Source organism: Girardinichthys multiradiatus, chromosome 1 (assembly GCF_021462225.1).
Source record: "Girardinichthys multiradiatus isolate DD_20200921_A chromosome 1, DD_fGirMul_XY1, whole genome shotgun sequence".
NCBI classification, from domain to species: Eukaryota; Metazoa; Chordata; class Actinopteri; order Cyprinodontiformes; family Goodeidae; genus Girardinichthys; species Girardinichthys multiradiatus.
Window position 1 is genome coordinate 9,384,419 of NC_061794.1, and position 18,069 is coordinate 9,402,487.

At 39.5% G+C, this 18,069-nt stretch overlaps 1 protein-coding gene across 3 annotated transcripts in view; it reads left to right on the forward strand.

Annotated features, from left to right (window-relative positions):
• Positions 1-14,302, forward strand: part of LOC124875959 (copine-9-like) — a 195,269-nt gene extending 180,967 nt beyond the window's left edge. For all 3 annotated transcript variants that reach the window (XM_047378403.1, XM_047378411.1, XM_047378419.1), the window contains one exon: positions 11,319-14,302. In XM_047378403.1, the coding sequence (XP_047234359.1) occupies positions 11,319-11,501 (183 nt within the window). In that variant the 3' untranslated portion in view covers positions 11,502-14,302. The remainder of the gene's footprint in view (positions 1-11,318) is intronic.
• The last annotated feature ends 3,767 nt before the right edge of the window (positions 14,303-18,069 follow it).

Sequence of the window (18,069 nt, forward strand, 5' to 3'; positions counted from 1 at the left end):
AACCCAGTTGGTTCAAACAACCTGATGTGCACAATTCAGGCTAGTCAAAGATTGAGATGCACAGTTTTTCTCTATTTCTGTGGTGGAGATGTTCATATTTTAACCAAATACCAGAAAAAAAAAACTAATTTAGAAGGTTTTGGTAAAAGATATTGGAAATCTAATTTAGAAAGATTGTCATTTTTACATGGCAAACTGTTGGCTTTCTGTCATTAATGTTTACTGTCATCTTACCCCCAGACAGCACTAGAACAAGAACTTCTCATTAAATTATTGCATTCAGCACCAAAGTCTACTTGCTGCTTTCCTTCAGTCATTTGCAAACATTCATAACTCAGCAGTGTTTGTCTCAGTAAGCTGCTTTTTTCCTTAATGGCACCAAATCATGACTTTAATTTACCTTAACTTTATTTTAACATTTTTGTGCAGTCATGCAGTTGAACACTAAACATATTTATTAATCTTCATTTAAATCATTGAATCCATTAATCTTAAACTGCATTAATATGCATAGCACTTCCCTGTTTTGTGGTTGATGCACTGAGACCTTTAAGTATTCAGATGAAATCATTATTTCATAAAAGCTGTAAATGATGAGAGCATTTCTGCTAGGATTAACTGGATGAAGGCCAGAGTTTTCCCTCATCCCCATAGTTGGCCTTAATTAAGTCTTCAGAGGGAAGGGCAGAATTGCAATCCATCACAGACGGGGCCAAACACATTAATTTGTCTGTATCATAATTTTATTTTTCCGCTTACTGTCATGTTTGGGGTTTCCTGTATCACACAGCTTACATAATGTAAGTTGTATGTTTTTGGTTGAGATGGAGAAAGGGAGGCTTAAAATACATTTCTGTCTAAGGATTATGATTATTTATGAGTTAACATTTATCAAAAATTATAGTTAAAAATCATAATTCAGAAAAATAATTTCTTAACCAAAATCATTACTTATGAATAGAAGTCAGAGGTGTGATTATGGGCTCAACGCCCTTAATAATTACAATTGGTAAATTAATAATTGATAATTATTAACCAGAAACCATGTCACTGTTTAATCAACCGCTTCACCGAAGGTGGGGGAACTTTGACCTTATTTTGACAGATAAATCACTCTTGTACATAATAAACACAAAGGCTTCTCTTATTATATATAAGAAGATTTATTGAAGCCATATAATTCTGATATACCACCATTCTGGTCCAAAAACCTTCACCTAACTAACAAGCAATATTCTACACAAAAGGGATAAAAATGACTACTAAACAATAATAATAAAATAAAATATATGCTCATTGAGTGTCTATGAAGATCAAACCAGCAGTGTTATGGACAAAATGTGCAATTTGGGTTAACTTGGAAAGAGAAGCCCTACTGGTGTGCTGATGTCTCGATTGCGGCGGTCAGCTTGTAGACGGTGGGCTGTGTTCTTAGCTTTCCACTTGCTGCTGATTTACCCAAATCTCGAACAAAGAGTAATAAAACTCAGAGGCGGGGGCTCAGTGGAAAAACTCCAGTAATATAACTGGGACAAAGGAGTGGTCAGGCCACGAGACCCAGACTGCAGTTGCTTTGAATGAAAACTTTAAAAGTCCAACTTCTAACTCCTGGCTGATTCTAAATCACCTTAACTACGCCTCATCCTGCCCAGACCTCTAAATGCACCTATCCGATTTGATCTAACAAAAAGAACGCAATTACTTTGACATCAATTTCTTCTCTCCAACGGTTGAGGACGGGTCAGGTCTGAAGGGAAACGGGAGGGGGGGGTCACGCGTCCGTGATCAGCTCAAAAGAAAACTGGAAAACTCATCCGTCCCAAAGGGGAAAATGTGAAGACCCGTTTAGTCAACTTAATTGCAAGGGGAGACTTCCCTTCTTTGGAAATAAAACCTCTGTGGGTTTTCACCTGCGCCGGGTGTCGGCGTGGTCTTCGATCGGTATATCAATCTTCTGACCTTCTTGTATCAGACAGATTTCCAGCTTTCAAGCTCTTCCTGGAATGGCCGTGTGGAGAAAAAAGTTTGCCTGCAAGCTTTTTTCTCTCCAGATATGCACCTCCGATGCGTCATCCCATGAGACAAACAAAAGTTTATTTTCCACGGGTTTTATAATGCCGGGTGACATCAGAGCTACAATCAGTCTGTCCAATAATAAAAATAAAATTTGTAAAATAGAAAAGGCATTCATGGTTTATATAGCTTCCAAAGCACGGTCACATTTACTGCCTCAAATGGTCCCAATAGAATAGACGGGATGTTTTTGGGACTCAAGGGCTAACACATTGTTTAAATCTGCCACGTCTGTTACTATGAAAGGCATCTCGCATCAAAATAGGACAAACTATCACTAGGGGTTTGTGCTCAGTCATTTCGGCCGATCATACCCAACTCCTGTTTACAAGTGTGCACAAATTCTAGAATTGCGCCGCTCAAGGTGTCAGCAGGTTGGAGTAGCTCTGTTACTTTTGATTCTGATTTATTCTTTTTTGGGAACTATTCCACTTGTGGTGGATACAGTTGATTTTTTTTGGGTGCAGCTTGGAAGATTTTTCTTAATACTTTCTATTTTTGGACATTTGTTATGATGCATTGCCATGGCAACGGTGTTGTTTCTTATAACCAGGAGCAGCTGATTAATATCTCAAAAGCTCAAATATTACTTCAACTACAACCCCAAATCCCTGATGAGTTGAAAAGGAGACGCCGTGGATGCAGAGCAGGAGCTAAGAGAAGAGAGAGAAGGAGGAAGTTCAAACCATCTCTTCCGTCGATTATGATGGGCAATGTGAGATCGTTGGGAAACAAGTTGGATGAACTCCAAGCCCTACAAAGGACCCAGCCAGAGTACTGGGCATGCAGTATCATGTGTTTTACTGAGACATGGCTGCAGGATCATATCCCCGACTCCAGTGTCTCTCTGCCGGGCTTTTTAACCATACGAGCAGACAGAGATTTAAAGAGGAGCGGCAAATATAAAGGAGGTGGACTGGCAGTACTTGTGAACAACAGATGGTGTAATCAAGGACATGTTACTCTGAAGTGTCAACTCTGCAGTCCAGAAATTGAACTGTAGGCCGTACGTTTTTGTCCATATTATTTACCCAGAGAGTTTACCAGTGTTATTTTGGCAACAGTTTACGTTCCACCTTCCGCTGTTGCCGACACTGCATGTGATGCCATCAGCTCAGTTGTTGCTAAGCTACAGACACAAAACCCCAATGCTTTTGTGGCAATTTCTGGTGATTTTAACCATGCTTCACTCTCTGCTACACTTCCAACGTTTCAACAGTTTGTCAGCTGCTCTACCAGAGAAAACAAAACATTGGATTTGTTTTATGCAAATGTCAAGGACTCATACATCTCTATAGCAAGACCTCCGCTAGGCAAATCAGATCACAATCTTGTTTTTCTCTGCTCGAAATATAAGCCCCTTGTTCAGAGGCAACCTGTAATAGAGGACTGTGAGAAAATGGTCACAGGAAGCTGAAGAAGCTCTGCAAGGTTGCTTTGTGGCTACAGACTGGGATGCACTGTGCCAGCCACATGGAGAGGACATCAATGCCGTGACTGAGTGTGTAACCGACTATATAAACTTCTGTGTGGATAACATCATCCCCACCAGAACCGTGAGATTCTTCCCCAATAACAAACCTTGGATCACCAGTGACCTGAAGGACCTGCTTAACAAGAAAAAAAGAGCCTTCAGAGAGGGAGACAGAGAATTATTGAGGAGTATACAGAAGCAACTTAAAGTCAAGATAAGAGACAGCAAGGAGGTGTACAAGAAGAAGCTGGAGAGCAAGCTCCAGCAAAACAATATCAGAGATGTGTGGACAGGGATGAAGAAGATCACAGGCTTCAAGCAGAAGGCTGATCAGACCGATGGAGGTCTGGACAGAGCCAATGAACTGAACACATTCTTCAATAGTTTCAATTCAGAAACAAGCTCAGCATCCTCCTCTCCTGCTCACAGCCAAACAGACATCCCACCCTCCTTTGACCCACAGGACGCACAGCTGTCCAGTAACACCTCACATTTTTTATCTTCCACCTCAGCCCTAGACCCTTCTGCTTCTACATGGTTGCCATCAACCATATCAGAAGATGCTGATGCTTCCTTTGCTTTCCCCTTCCACCTGTGTGTCTCAACAAGTCAGGTGAAGAGACAACTGGAGAGATTGAATAGGAATAAGGCTGCAGGTCCAGATCATGTCAGCCCTAGAGTCCTGAAGGCCTGTGCAGAGCAGCTCTGTGGGATTCTGCAGCACCTCTTCAACCTTAGCTTGGCCCAGAAGAAGGTTCCGGTGTTTTGGAAGACCTCCTGTCTTGTTCCGGTACCAAAGACAATTCACCCATCAGTCCTCAATGACTATAGACCTGTTGCCCTGACATTTCACATCATGAAGGTCCTAGAGAGACTCCTGTTGGCACACCTGAGTAAGCAAACAGTAAACCATCAGGACCCCCTTCAGTTTGCTTATCGCTGTGGAGTTGGAGTTGAAAATGCCATCATACACCTGCTTCAACAAAGCCACTGTCATCTGGACAAAGCCAGTAGCACTGTGAGGATCATGTTCTTTGATTTCTCCAGTGCATTTAATACAATCCAACCTGATTTGCTTTGTCAGAAACTCCAGAAGACTCAGGTGGAGGCTTCAACAATCTCCTGGATCAAAGACTACCTGACAAACAGACCACAGTTTGTGAGACTGAATGGTTGTGAGTCTAACCAGGTAGTCAGCAGCACAGGAGCACCACAGGGGACTGTACTCTCACCATTCCTTTTCACTCTGTACACCTCAGACTTCCAGTACAAGACAGACTCCTGTCATCTGCAGAAATACTCAGATGATTCTGCAGTCGTGGGGTGGATCAGAGATGGACAAGAAGCTGAGTACAGGAAGGTGGTGGACCGCTTTGTGGCATGGTGTGGAAACAATCATCTAATTTTGAACGTGACTAAAACAAAGGAGATGATTGTAGATTTTAAGAGAAACGGGAATAAGTCAAAAACTATTTCTATCATGGGAGAAAAAGTGGAGGTGGTGGAGGAGTATAAATACCTCGGTGTTCACCTGGACAACAGACTAGAGTGGAGATGCAACTGTGAAGCCATCTACAAGAAGGGACAGAGCAGACTGTACTTCTTGAGGAAGCTTAGGTCCTTTGGTGTTTGCAGCAAGATGCTGCATATCTTCCATAAGTCTGTTGTGGAAAGTGTGATCTCTTCTGCCATCATCTGCTGGGGAAGCAGCATCAGAGCCAGGGACTTAAAAAAGCTCAACAAGCTGATAAAAAAGGCTGGCTCTGTTCTGGGGACTCCTCTGGAACCTCTAGAGATCATTGTGGAAAGACGGATTCTTCATAAAATGAAGAACATTATGGAGAACCCTGAGCATCCTCTTCATGAGACTGTCCTACAACAACAGAGTGTCTTCAGTCAGAGGCTTCTTCAGATCTGCTGTAAGACGGAGCGCTACAGGAGATCCTTCCTGCCCACAGCCATCAGCATCTACAACGGCTCTTTGAGGAAACCTTCATAATATGAGCTATAACAACATTTAATTTCCCTTTGGGATTAATAAAGTATTTTTTAATTGAATTGAATTGAAATAGCACTTACCATGAAAAAATAAGCGCAAAGGTAAATCCAAACTTTAAGATTAAGTTTTGAGTGATTGTTTTTGAAATACATAAGGAGGTTTAGTTACTAGAATAACTAATGTCTTCAACCATTAAATTATTGTATGCTGGGCTTATTGTGAATATGACCACTATAGCAAGCTAGCATTAGTTAGCGTTAGCTTAACCTCACACCTCCTCTAGCTTGTACCCTTCAGCTAGATGCCGCTCCATGGGTTTCCTCCTTTTTTTTATTGCTTACTTTTAAAGTTTTAAATGGTCTAACCCCATCCTATCTATATGGTCTCCTCAACATCAGCAAATCTTTGAGAGTACTCCAGTCAACCAGCCAGTTTCTCCTTGATGCTTCTAGATCAAAGTTAAAACATAGAGGTGATCGAGCATTTGCTGTGGCCGTCCCAAGACTGTGGAATACTTTACCTGTACATGTCCGCAAAGCTCAGAGCATAGACTCATTTAAATGTCTTTTAAAAACGTATCAAATTTCCCTGGCCTTTGATTGATTGAATACAAGACACGAAATAGTTCTTAGAAATCTTTATTCTTCTGTGGTTTATTTTGTTTTTATTTCAGTTTTATTCTATTTGCTATTTTATAATTGTTGTTCTACTTGTCAAGCACTTTTGTCAACTGTTGTTTTTAAATGTGCTACAGAAATAAATTTGACATTTGACAACAGATTATATTCTTCTCATTCCATAACAAAAATGCAGGATGCCTTGCACCAGCAAGGAAATGTTTTTTTTCCTTCTGATAATTCTGAACTTTGCACATGTAGCAAATGACTGACTTTCTTGTCTGAACATGCTGGATGTTTAGTGACAGATCAGAACTCAATTTATTTAAACCGTCCAGTATTGAAAGTCTGAAGCATTTTTTTTTTATCTAAAAGCAGCTTTTTAGGCCTCTCTAAGACATAGATATTCAGGATACAGACGATTATGCAACCCCAGAGACATCACCGGTGTCAAACAACTTCTTACAGCTGGCTAATAATACACCTGATTTATCTGCTGGAAGCTTTCCTTAGTGTATCTTTATCAGACCAAGCTCATCATTATTATTCCAGGTTTCTCTTTTTGCAGACCTACAGAAACAACTGTCTGTAAAATAAAAAATGTTCTCTTTTAAATACCATCTGCCAAAAAAACAAGACAATTACCACCTCTGTTAAAAGGAGATAACACACTTTCAGTATTAATCCAAAGCATACGTATGTCTTGCTTCAGGTTGTACTGCCTACAGCTGATGAATGTACTCACACCACTTGATTTTTTTGACAATTTTTACCTTTACATCAAGAAACATGAATTAGGATTTTATATCACCAACCCAAAGTAGTACATATTTGGTTTAGAAGCAATGTCATGTATGGATTTCACAACTTTTACACAAAAAAAATATGATAACTGTGGAATGCTTTTGTATTTAGCCAATTTTTACTGTGATACCCCCAAATAGAATGCCATTCCAAATGAATTATCTTAGAAGTAACCCAATTATAAATGTGTGTAATTTTATCTCAGTATTTAATCTCAGTATAAATCCAGCTGTGAAGGCTTTAGAGGTTTGTTAGAGAACATTAGAGAAGAAACAACATCATGAAGACCAAGGACCAGAGCAGACAATTTATAAATAACACTGTGAAGTAGTTTAAAGCAGGGTTAGTAATAAAACAATATCCCAAGCTTTGAACATCTCATAAAGCTGTGTACATATGAAAATAAAAAGAGTATGACACAACTGGAAACCTACCAAGACATGTCCATCCACCTAAACTGACCTTATGGACAAAGAGAATTAGTCCCAGAAGCAGCCCAGATTCCCAACTTTAGAGGAGTAGCAAACATTCTCGGCTCAAGTGGTAGAATCTGTTGACATGACAGCAATTAGTTGTCCTTTCCAAAAATCTGCCCTCTACGGAAAAATGCCCACATAAAGGCCACTGGTGAAAGAAAGCAATGAAAAGTCCCTGTAAACTTTGTCACAAGCCATGCACACTTAAGCCCCAAATTATTCATGCTCGTGACAGATGAATTATTGAGGCAGGTGTATTTCAGTATATAATAAAACACTGTAAAAGGAAGAGGATTTAAAAAAAATCAAAGTATGTATTTTGGCTGCACTGTGGGACAGTTGGTAGCGCTGTTACCTTGCAGCAAGAATGTCTTGGGTTCTAATCAGAGCCTGGGGTTTTTCTGCACTGAGTTTACATGTTCTTGCTGTGCAATGTCTGGTTGCTCTCCAGGTACTCTGGCTTCCCTCTATGGTGCAAACATGACTGTTAGGTTTATTGTTATCTCTAAATTGCCCTTAAAGTAGAACTAAAGCCCAAATTAAATCTTATTGCAGATAAACTATATACATTGGGCCTTCATGGAGGGAAATTTGTCATTTTATTATTCAACCAAACAAAAAAGTTATTTCAACCAAAAATATAATTGAATCAAACAAAAAATAATTCCAATCAAAAATACAATTTGTGAAAAAAAAGCTATATATATATATATATATATATATATATATATATATATATAGGGGTTGGACAATGAAACTGAAACACCTGTCATTTTAGTGTGGGAGGTTTCATGGCTAAATTGGACCAGCCTGGTAGCCAGTCTTCATTGATTGCACATTGCACCAGTAAGAGCAGAGTGTGAAGGTTCAATTAGCAGGGTAAGAGCACAGTTTTTCTCAAAATATTGAAATGCACACCACATTATGGGTGACATACCAGAGTTCAAAAGAGGACAAATTGTTGGTGCACGTCTTGCTGGCGCATTTGTGACCAAGACAGCAAGTCTTTGTGATGTATCAAGAGCCACGGTATCCAGGGTTATGTCAGCATACCACCAAGAAGGACGTACCACATCCAACAGGATTAATTGTGGACGCAAGAGGAAGCTGTCTGAAAGGGATGTTTGGGTGCTAACCCGGATTGTATCCAAAAAAACATAAAACACGGCTGCCCAAATTACGGCAGAATTAAATGTGCACCTCAACTCTCCTGTTTCCACCAGAACTGTCCGTTGGGCGCTCCACAGGGTCAATATACATGGCCGGGCTGCTATAGCCAAACCTTTGGTCACCCATGCCAATGCCAAACGTCGGTTTCAATGGTGCAAGGACTGCAAGTCTTGGGCTGTGGACAATGTGAAACATGTATTGTTCTCTGATGAGTCCACCTTTACTGTTTTCCCCACATCCGGGAGAGTTACGGTGTGGAGAAGCCCCAAAGAAGCGTACCACCCAGACTGTTGCATGCCCAGAGTGAAGCATGGGGGTGGATCAGTGATGGTTTGGGCTGCCATATCATGGCATTTCCTTGGCCCAATACTTGTGCTAGATGGGTGCGTCACTGCCAAGGACTACCGAACCATTCTTGAGGACCATGTGCATCCAATGGTTCAAACATTGTATCCTGAAGGCAGTGCCGTGTATCAGGATGACAATGCACCAATACACACAGCAAGACTGGTGAAAGATTGGTTTGATGAACATGAAAGTGAAGTTGAACATCTCCCACGGCCGGCACAGTCACCAGATCTCAATATTATTGAGCCACTTCGGGGTGTTTTGGAGGAGCGAGTCAGGAAACGTTTTCCTCCACCAGTATCATGTAGTGACCTGGCCACTATTCTGCAAGAAGAATGGCTTAAAATCCCTCTGACCACTGTGCAGGACTTGTATATGTCATTCGCAAGACGAATTGACGCTGTATTGGCCGCAAAGGGAGGCCCTACACCATACTAATACATTATTGTGGTCTAAAACCAGGTGTTTCAGTTTCATTGTCCAACCCTTGTATATATATATATATATATATATATATATATTTATATATATAAATATATATATATATTTAAGACTCTTTGATAATGTGATTAAGAAAGTAAGAAGAATAATTTGTTATTACAGTCACTTCAGCGTCTGAGGTGTAAATTAACGTGGTCCCAATGACACACTGCCGCAGCATTGCAGTGTTTTCCAGCTTTAGCATCGCCGCTAGTTAGTTAGCAGACATTGATGCATCACAGAGCACACCTATTACATTTTGTTTCTTGCTAAATTCGGCATTCTGTCACGCTCAGTGCAGCTCGATTAAAGTGCACTAATCAATTAATTAAATATAAAGGCAGACGAACATTATACAAGTCTAGTTTATATACTTTACCAGCATGCTATGCTAACCAGCAGGACTGTGGCATACAACATATATCAACAGCTTCAGAGAAGTATTTCCACATGAGTTGTGTAAGGATATTCTCTAAAAATTACACTTTAGCTGTTGAATGGTGTGATTTTGTGAAGATTATTCACCACCAACCAATAAGGAAACATCTTACATCGTTCCTCCTTAGGATGTTCATGTTCTCAGCACTTAAAATTTGTTGAGTTCAACCAAAAAATGGGAGCTTCAATCAAAAAAAGGGAGCTTGAAAACCAAAAGATTGAGATTCATAACCAAAGATTTCTGACATGTTTTGTAGACAAAACTTCAGTTTTAAAAATAGATAATTTCATTGCATTTTTAAAACTTTTGATCACAAATATGTTTTATGATTGAAATGAATTTTTGTTTTTATTCAATCAAATCCGGTAGGGATGAGTGCCTTTAACATTTGATCCGGAAACGATACAGATGCCCAGTACCTGGTAATCGTATCAGCACTCAGCGGTACTAGTTTTTGGTACTTTTGTGTGTGTTTATGTAGTAATAAATGTCAATTGGTTTAATAATAAAACCTCAAAATTTTTCAATTTAATGAATATATCAAAACAACATCCAGCTGTTTGGTTTGTAACATCGTAGTTGCTTCAAATATTTATTCTCTCCCATGTTGCTGGTTGCAGACGACGAGTCCCTAACGAATGCAGGCTGCACGCTCTTGTGCATGCAATGCTGAGTTCATGTCCGACATGGAAAATCGGCCACTCTTCCTCTCCCTCAGTGTCACAATGATGCAATTAGGAACCGAAACATGGTACTGTTTCCTGTGGAGATGCTTTTCATCAGCAGAGCTACAATGGAATGGTTTAGATCAAAGCATATTCATGTGTTAGAATGGTCCAGTCAAAGTCCAGAGCTAAATTCAAATAAGAATTCTTGGCAAAACCTAAAAATTGAGGTGCGAAGCTTATAGAGACTTCCTGCTGTAGGTGCTGTGAAAGGCGATTCAAAAACTCATGGTGGCTGTATACAAATGCACAACACACTTGTAAGATTTGTCTCTGCAAAAAAATTAAATTGTGCTCTTGTATCATGTGCTACTCCATTCCATTCCACAAATAATAGAATGGAATGGCAAAGTTGATCTTTCCATATTTTAGTTTTTTTGGCAAACACAAGCATTTTGATGGCTGTGGTATGTGCCTGACATCTGCAATTCTGAAGCTCATCTGGTCTCTGCCTATGGGCCACAGCAAGCTACTGTAACTAACGGGGGGGATGACTGATCAGAGACACATGTGCTTGTGCCAGTCACCCTGCTACATCCACTGAATCACCTCTCTTTGGCAGATGATCTAAACCCACACCCACCACCAAAACACTATGTTTTTTTTTTTCCATGAAATAAAATTCCAATGGAATACATTAAAATCTGTGGTTGTGGCATTACAAAATATATTTGCATGACACTGTATGTGTATTTTCTTCCTTCTGTTTCTAGTTTGTTCCATTCAGAGACTACATTGACAAATCCGGCAACCAGGTCCTCAGCATGGCCCGACTGGCTAAAGATGTTCTCGCTGAGATCCCCGACCAGCTGCTGTCATTCATGAAGAGCCGAGGAATCGAACCGCTACCAGCCCTCTCCTCCTCCCCCCTGCCGGAGCTGCACCGGCACATTTGACCAGCACAGTCCCTACCCCACACTCCCCCATCCCCAACATATTCTCCATCTCTCTGTGTCTCCCTTTCTTCCTTCTTAGACTTCTCATTGCTAACGTATCTTACATTTCTTTGCCACTTTAAAAAGAAGGAAGGATCATCCTACTGCTTGCCCTTCTTGCTCTCTTATCCAGACTGAGTCTAAACTGACACATCCCATCTTCGCAGCGTGCATTCATCCACGACTCACCTGCTGCTGTAACTCATCTGTCCCTCTTCCTCCTTTTACTTTTCAATTACATTACTATAGAGCAGTGAGACTGACCCCTTACTCCAACCTTCTTGAGTTGACATTCAGAACTGGATGTTTAGTATTTGCTTTACCACTCCCATCATCAGGTCTTTATCAGACACCTCCAATGCAGAAGGTTTATCCAATTATCCACAACCAGTTTGTCTCATTTTGCCCAATTAGGTGCCCAATTTGGTATTTAATTGAAGCTAAATCAATTTCAGGCCCTTGATGAGCTATAAGGTGTCTTGTAACATCCTCTGGCATTAAGGAGTTTTAACACTAATTCACTATAGTCAGTTCTCACCTTACAGAGTGATTTATCCTCCTGAGCAATTTTAGTCTGAAACAACCTAAGCTGTTTTTGTGAAGGTTGCAGACGAGTGCCGGCAGATCCAGTGCAAGGGTCGGGTCAGATGTTGCATCAGCCGCAAACTCACACACACACACAAACACACACGCCTCTGTCTGCGACGCCACACCCACCCTCTCTTTGCCCAGCGTGGGCTGAGGCTGGGTGCAGATTCCCCCCCTGCTGTTAGAGAAATGCCAGTCTCTCCAGCTGTCCTGCGGAGAGGAGGAGGAGGAGGAGAAGGAAGGAAGGAAGGAAGGAAGGAACGAAAAGAGCCAGGGGGAGTAAAGAAAAAGGAAGGCAAGAGAGGAAGCAGAGGGGAAAGAGAAAGGAGACAAGGCGCAGGTATGCTCAAGGACATAATGATGAAGAAACGAAGAAGTGTTTAGGAGATTTGTTTAGTTTGATGTCAAAAGAGAAAGGGAACCAGATAAATTCAGGTGGCAGCATTCAGCAAAGGCTGCAGCTCAGTGCTGTCCCTACATTAGTTTGAAAAGTATGCATATTCAGATCAAAATAATGCTAATCTAGGATCAATGCACATTCTATGAAGAGCAATACGACTGACTCCTAGCGTAGTGTTTGCCTTATGCATGTACCGTCCTACTCTTTATTACTTTACATTTTAGTTGCAGAGTGGAACTGCTTTCAAAGTGGGAAAAGGCTGCCACCTAGTGCTCACCCTTTGTGTAGCTGGACGTCTATATTATGCATGACTGCTGTACAGCCCTATTCTATCTGAAACAGTATGTGTGCATGAACACATCCAGCCAAATTTGACATGTGACAATGACTGGGAATGGCATAGAATTTACAGACCTAGAAATGCAAATGTCTGTGTAAAATCTGTTAATGTCATGTCTGACTACAGTGGTCTAGAGAAGTCTTCAATGTGCGCTTTGTAAATATGTGGACTTTATAAAGTTATTTGTTTCATGATATTTCTTTTTGCATGTTGGGGAAAAATGCATAAAAGTATACCAGTAAATAGTGCCCCCTTAAAAAAACAAAAGCAAATATAAATGGATTTTCTTTCTGAGTCTTTGAAAACTTTCATGTGCAGATTTAATAGCTGACTCGTCTGCTTTGCAGAATCCCATGAAATGATATGTATTTTATTTTTTATATCTTGAAGGGTTATAAAACTAAACTGTGTGGATTCTTCTAAACGCCAATGAATTTAGAAGATGCTTCAAGCTCTGCTGGGATTTCTGTCTCTTTGTGTAAATTGTCAAAAAATGAAGATGTGATGTTTATTTGTATATACAAGTATGTGATAAGAAATGTTTTCACTCATTTGCTTAAATACGACATCTGAAACCTTTCTGCATCAGTCCTTTGCAGAATTATTCACTCCTTTTGAAATGTTTAACAATATGTCACCTTACAACGACAAACATTTATTGGGATTTTATGTTATGGACCAACACAAAGTAGCAAACAATTATGCAGTTGAAGTATAATTTTCCAAATTTCAAAGAGGAATCATAAAAGTAAAAAAAGTCTTAAGTCAACATGTTGAAGAACCGTCTTTGAATTACAGAGGCTAGACTTTTGGGATGTTTTGCTGTCATAGATAGTTGCATTTAAATTGGGTCTTATCTTACCTGGGAAACTTCTTCCACATGTTTGCTGTTTCCCCTTTTGGCAAACCAAAAACAGGACGTATTCAGATTTTCTTCTTGCCACTCATATAAAGACATCTGAAGGCTTTGTGCTAGATTTTATTTAGGGTTATCAGAGTAAAGGGTGGGGTGTACAAATTTTTCCGATTTTCATTTTTGAAAAATGTTGAAAATCGTGCATCATTGTCCTTCCACTTCAGCTTTACACTTCTTGTGTTGGTCTGTAAAATAATATTCTAAAAAACACATTGAAGTCTGCAGTTAAAAAGTGACAAAATGTGGTTCTAAAGGGATATAAATATGATTTTACCAATCACTGTACAATGTATGTTAAGATGTTATGAAGAATGTCCGATAAGAAGAATGTAGAGATTAGGAAAAACTGTTTTGACAAATATCTTGCTGTGTTTTAATATCAGATTTGTGTGTGCTCTTATTTCCTAAAATTGACATAAAACAACATAACCTAAATATTTTATGTTGTACTCGTTGATTTTAATACACTGCACACAGTGCTTTATGTGTATTTGAGATTAAAGAGCATATATATATAATGGTGATTTGTTTGTCTCTTACTGAGTTGTAGGCTCATCTCATTGATCGTAATCCCTCTGTATCTGTATCTGTTTTATCTTTTGCCTAAAATAAATCCTATAGCTGACAGAGAGCTCTATACAAATAGGAGCGTTAAAACCTTCCTCAGAAGGGTTTGGATAAGGAACTTTCTATTTTTAGGAAAAGATAAAGCAGTACCTTTAGCTATGAGCGCCCGCAAGACCAACAATCATACTCCACTGGAAAAATAATTGCTTCATCTGCTCTGTAACATCTCTAACACACAGTAGGGATTACGAGATATTTTTGTTGTTCAAAATCTCCAGACTAAAAGCCGAATTAACAAATATAGAGAAACATTTACTGATTTTGATCTGATCTGATCCGATCCGATCTGATAGCAGCAAAAAAAATAAAAACAGCCAAGACAAGACAGGGTGGGGGGCAAAGGGAGAGAGGGAGAGAGAATTTTTGTCTCTCATCAACTTGGCAAACTAAAAGAAGATACGAAGTTTAAATGTTTCTTGTTTGCTTTTATCAGCGTTCATGTCCATCACTCTCTGTGCTGGTGATGGGCAGGTTGACTTATGTGGTCTGCCAGAAGTCCCCATGGAGTCTGATGTTTGTCAGATCACACTGTGATCTGTGGTGACAGTAGTAATAAAATGGCAGAGAGGCTGCAGAGATGTGCTGAGCATTGGTAGACGCCAAATAATGTGTGTACATGAGGGAAGATCTGTAGAACGGTGAAGAAGCAAGGAGTAGATGTACTGAAGGTGGATTAGTTTGAGTACCTAGGGTCAACCATTCAAGTAATGGGCAGAAGGGAGTACAGGCAGGGTGGAGTGGATGAAGACTATGGTTGTAGGGGGTATTATATCAGTTACAGTGCCTTTTCAAAATATCCATACCCCTCAAAACATTTTCAGTTTTTCTAATGTTGCAGCAACGAAACCTTTAATGTATTTTAGTGGGAAATATGTGTTAAACATAAAGTAATGAATAACTTTCAAGTGTGAGGAAAGGATTTCCATGAAATGTTTTGTGCTTTTACATTCAGCCCTTTTAACTCCAATATCCTAAATAAAATCCAGAGTAAGAAATTCCCTTTAAAAGTCAACCTATTAGTAAATGTAATTCACATTTGTGTCACTTAATCTCAGTATAAACACAACTGGTCTGTGAAGGTCCTCAGAGGTTTGATAGAGAACATTAGTGAGCAAAGAGCAGCATGAAGTCCAAGGAACACAGCAGACATCTCACACCTAAACTGACAGTCCAGGTAAGGAGAGCATTAATCAGAGAAGCAGCCAAGAGGTTCTTAGCTTTTCTCTCAACAAAGCCTTGATGGATGAGTGCCAGGAAGAAAGCCATTGTTGAGGCACACAGAAAATGTGGAATAAGGTCCTATCATCAGAGAGGCCAAACTTGAACTTTATGACCTAAATGCAAAATGTTATAAGGATAGAAAGCAGCAGCACACATCGCCCTGAACACAGCATCCTAACAATTAAACACGGGGGTCTCAGCATCATGCTGTGGGGATTCTTGTCCCTACCAGGGATAGGGTAGCTGGTCAGAGTTGATGGTAATATACAAAAACCATCAACTTACTTCCCCCTTTAAAATTATTCACTATTTTTTGCTGGTCTACGATATAAGATTCTAACAAAATGTATGAATGTTTGGGGTTCAAACATATAAAACTTTGAAAAAGAACTATGTATACTTTTGCAAGACAGCGGATGACATGGAGATGATTTATCCATAATGGCGCTTTTATTATACTCTTCCTTCTTTTCCTAAATACCTCCTAGTAAGAGACCATATCACAGAAAGGCTGTTTGACTATATTTATGTCAAACTAAACATCTGTGGGAATATCTTATACGCATAGAATTATTGGGGAACAGGCCCATTTTTGTTTCACATTTTATGTGTTTTCTATTTCAAACCATCAACAAAAAGAAAAACATAGAGTAGAAATGGCTCAAGATGACAAGAAAATGGTGTAGAATGACAATAAGGAGACACCAGAAAAAACTGCAAAGACACTAAAATACTACAAAGAGATGTCACACAACAAAGGGAAAGATGTGAAATGATCACAACCAACCCTCAAAATAACTACACATAAAAATAATGGGTGCCAAGGCAAAATAAAAGTTAAATTATGCTAAATTATTAGTTTGAAAGCAACCTAATGTAAAAGTGACATGTCTGTCTTTGTTGTGCCAAATAGTGTAGAAAGAGATATATACTGATAGTATGCCGAAAGCATCAGTGAAAACCTAAACCGCATTCACAGTTATTTAAACCAGTCAACAGATCATTTGGACAACATTAGGATTCTTCTAAACAGAACATAACAAAGATGTTGGACACAGAGAAAATAAAGTGATTTTCCATAATAAGAAACATCACCCTATAATCAGAAACAGCTTCAAATATGTAGCTGCACTGTTCACTGTACTGTTGCATGTTGAGATCAGGGTATTTATTTACACATTTACTTTTTAAAAGATTAAGCTGTAAAAGTAAGATTCTTCAAGCCTAAGAAATCATTAAATTATCCAAAGTTCATTAAGTTATTAAAATTAACTGAGGCTACATCACTGAATTATGGTAAATACTATGCTGATTTAGGAGCAGCCTCTGTACCTCAGCATATACCCTCCTTGACCCATAAGGCCCCATTTAACACTGGATGTGGAAAAAAATTGAAATTATCTTTAAGTATAAAGGTAATGGTGACATGTCGGTACAGTCTGTACTCACCAAACAGGTGTGCTTCAGCTGCTTTCCAAGCCATCCTGCCACAAAGCCTCTACCAAAGGTATAACATCTGCTCTAGGAATCTGCAAAATGTCAGCAGAGATTCCCTATAAATATGCCTGGTTTCTGTACATCTACCATCACTTTAAGGCCTGCTATCTCAGAGGTAACACTATTTATAGATTTTACCCTTAAGAAAATGTGAAGGGACATTACATTGACAAAACCGAACAAACTTACCTATTAACCAGAGACAACGAAGATAGAAAGAAAAAACCTACCCTTGCACAACTACGCAGAATTGTCACAAATACTATCATCATCCATACCCGGTTGTCCGTGCAGGTCGCGGGGGAGCCAGCACCTATCTCCAGTGGTTATTGTACAAGAGGCGGAGTACACCCTGCACAGGTTGCCAGTCCATCAAATAGACACACAGGACAAACGTCCATGCACACACACAGTCATGCCTAAAGGCAATGTAGATACACTGATTAACCTAACAGTCATGTTTTTGGACTGTGTAAGGAAGCCAGAGTACCAAGAGAAAACCTATGCATGCAGGGGGAGAACAGGATTTAAACCCAAGACCTTTATGCTGTGAGGCAACAGCACTACATGCACATGGTGCACTTTGCCAAAATAAACCACTATGATCAGGTTTGTGCATACTCAAATCAGTTGGGAAACTCTCACACTCCATCATGCCTATTGGGGAGTGCATTGCATTTCTAATGCATCCCTCAAGACCTGTTCAAGGTCATGCAGAGACCGACATTCTGGCAGAATTATTAACCTAAGGAAGATTATGGTGGGTATTAAATAGATGTATTGACGAATGCTCAGCACTTGGTAGACTTAGTAATAAACGACTTTAAAAGGTGGACTGATTTGTTGATGCTTCCATTTTTTAAATGAGATTATTGTACAAAGTAATATTCAAATTGTTTTTTTTTTCAACATCTACAGGTCCTTCTCAAAATATTAGCAT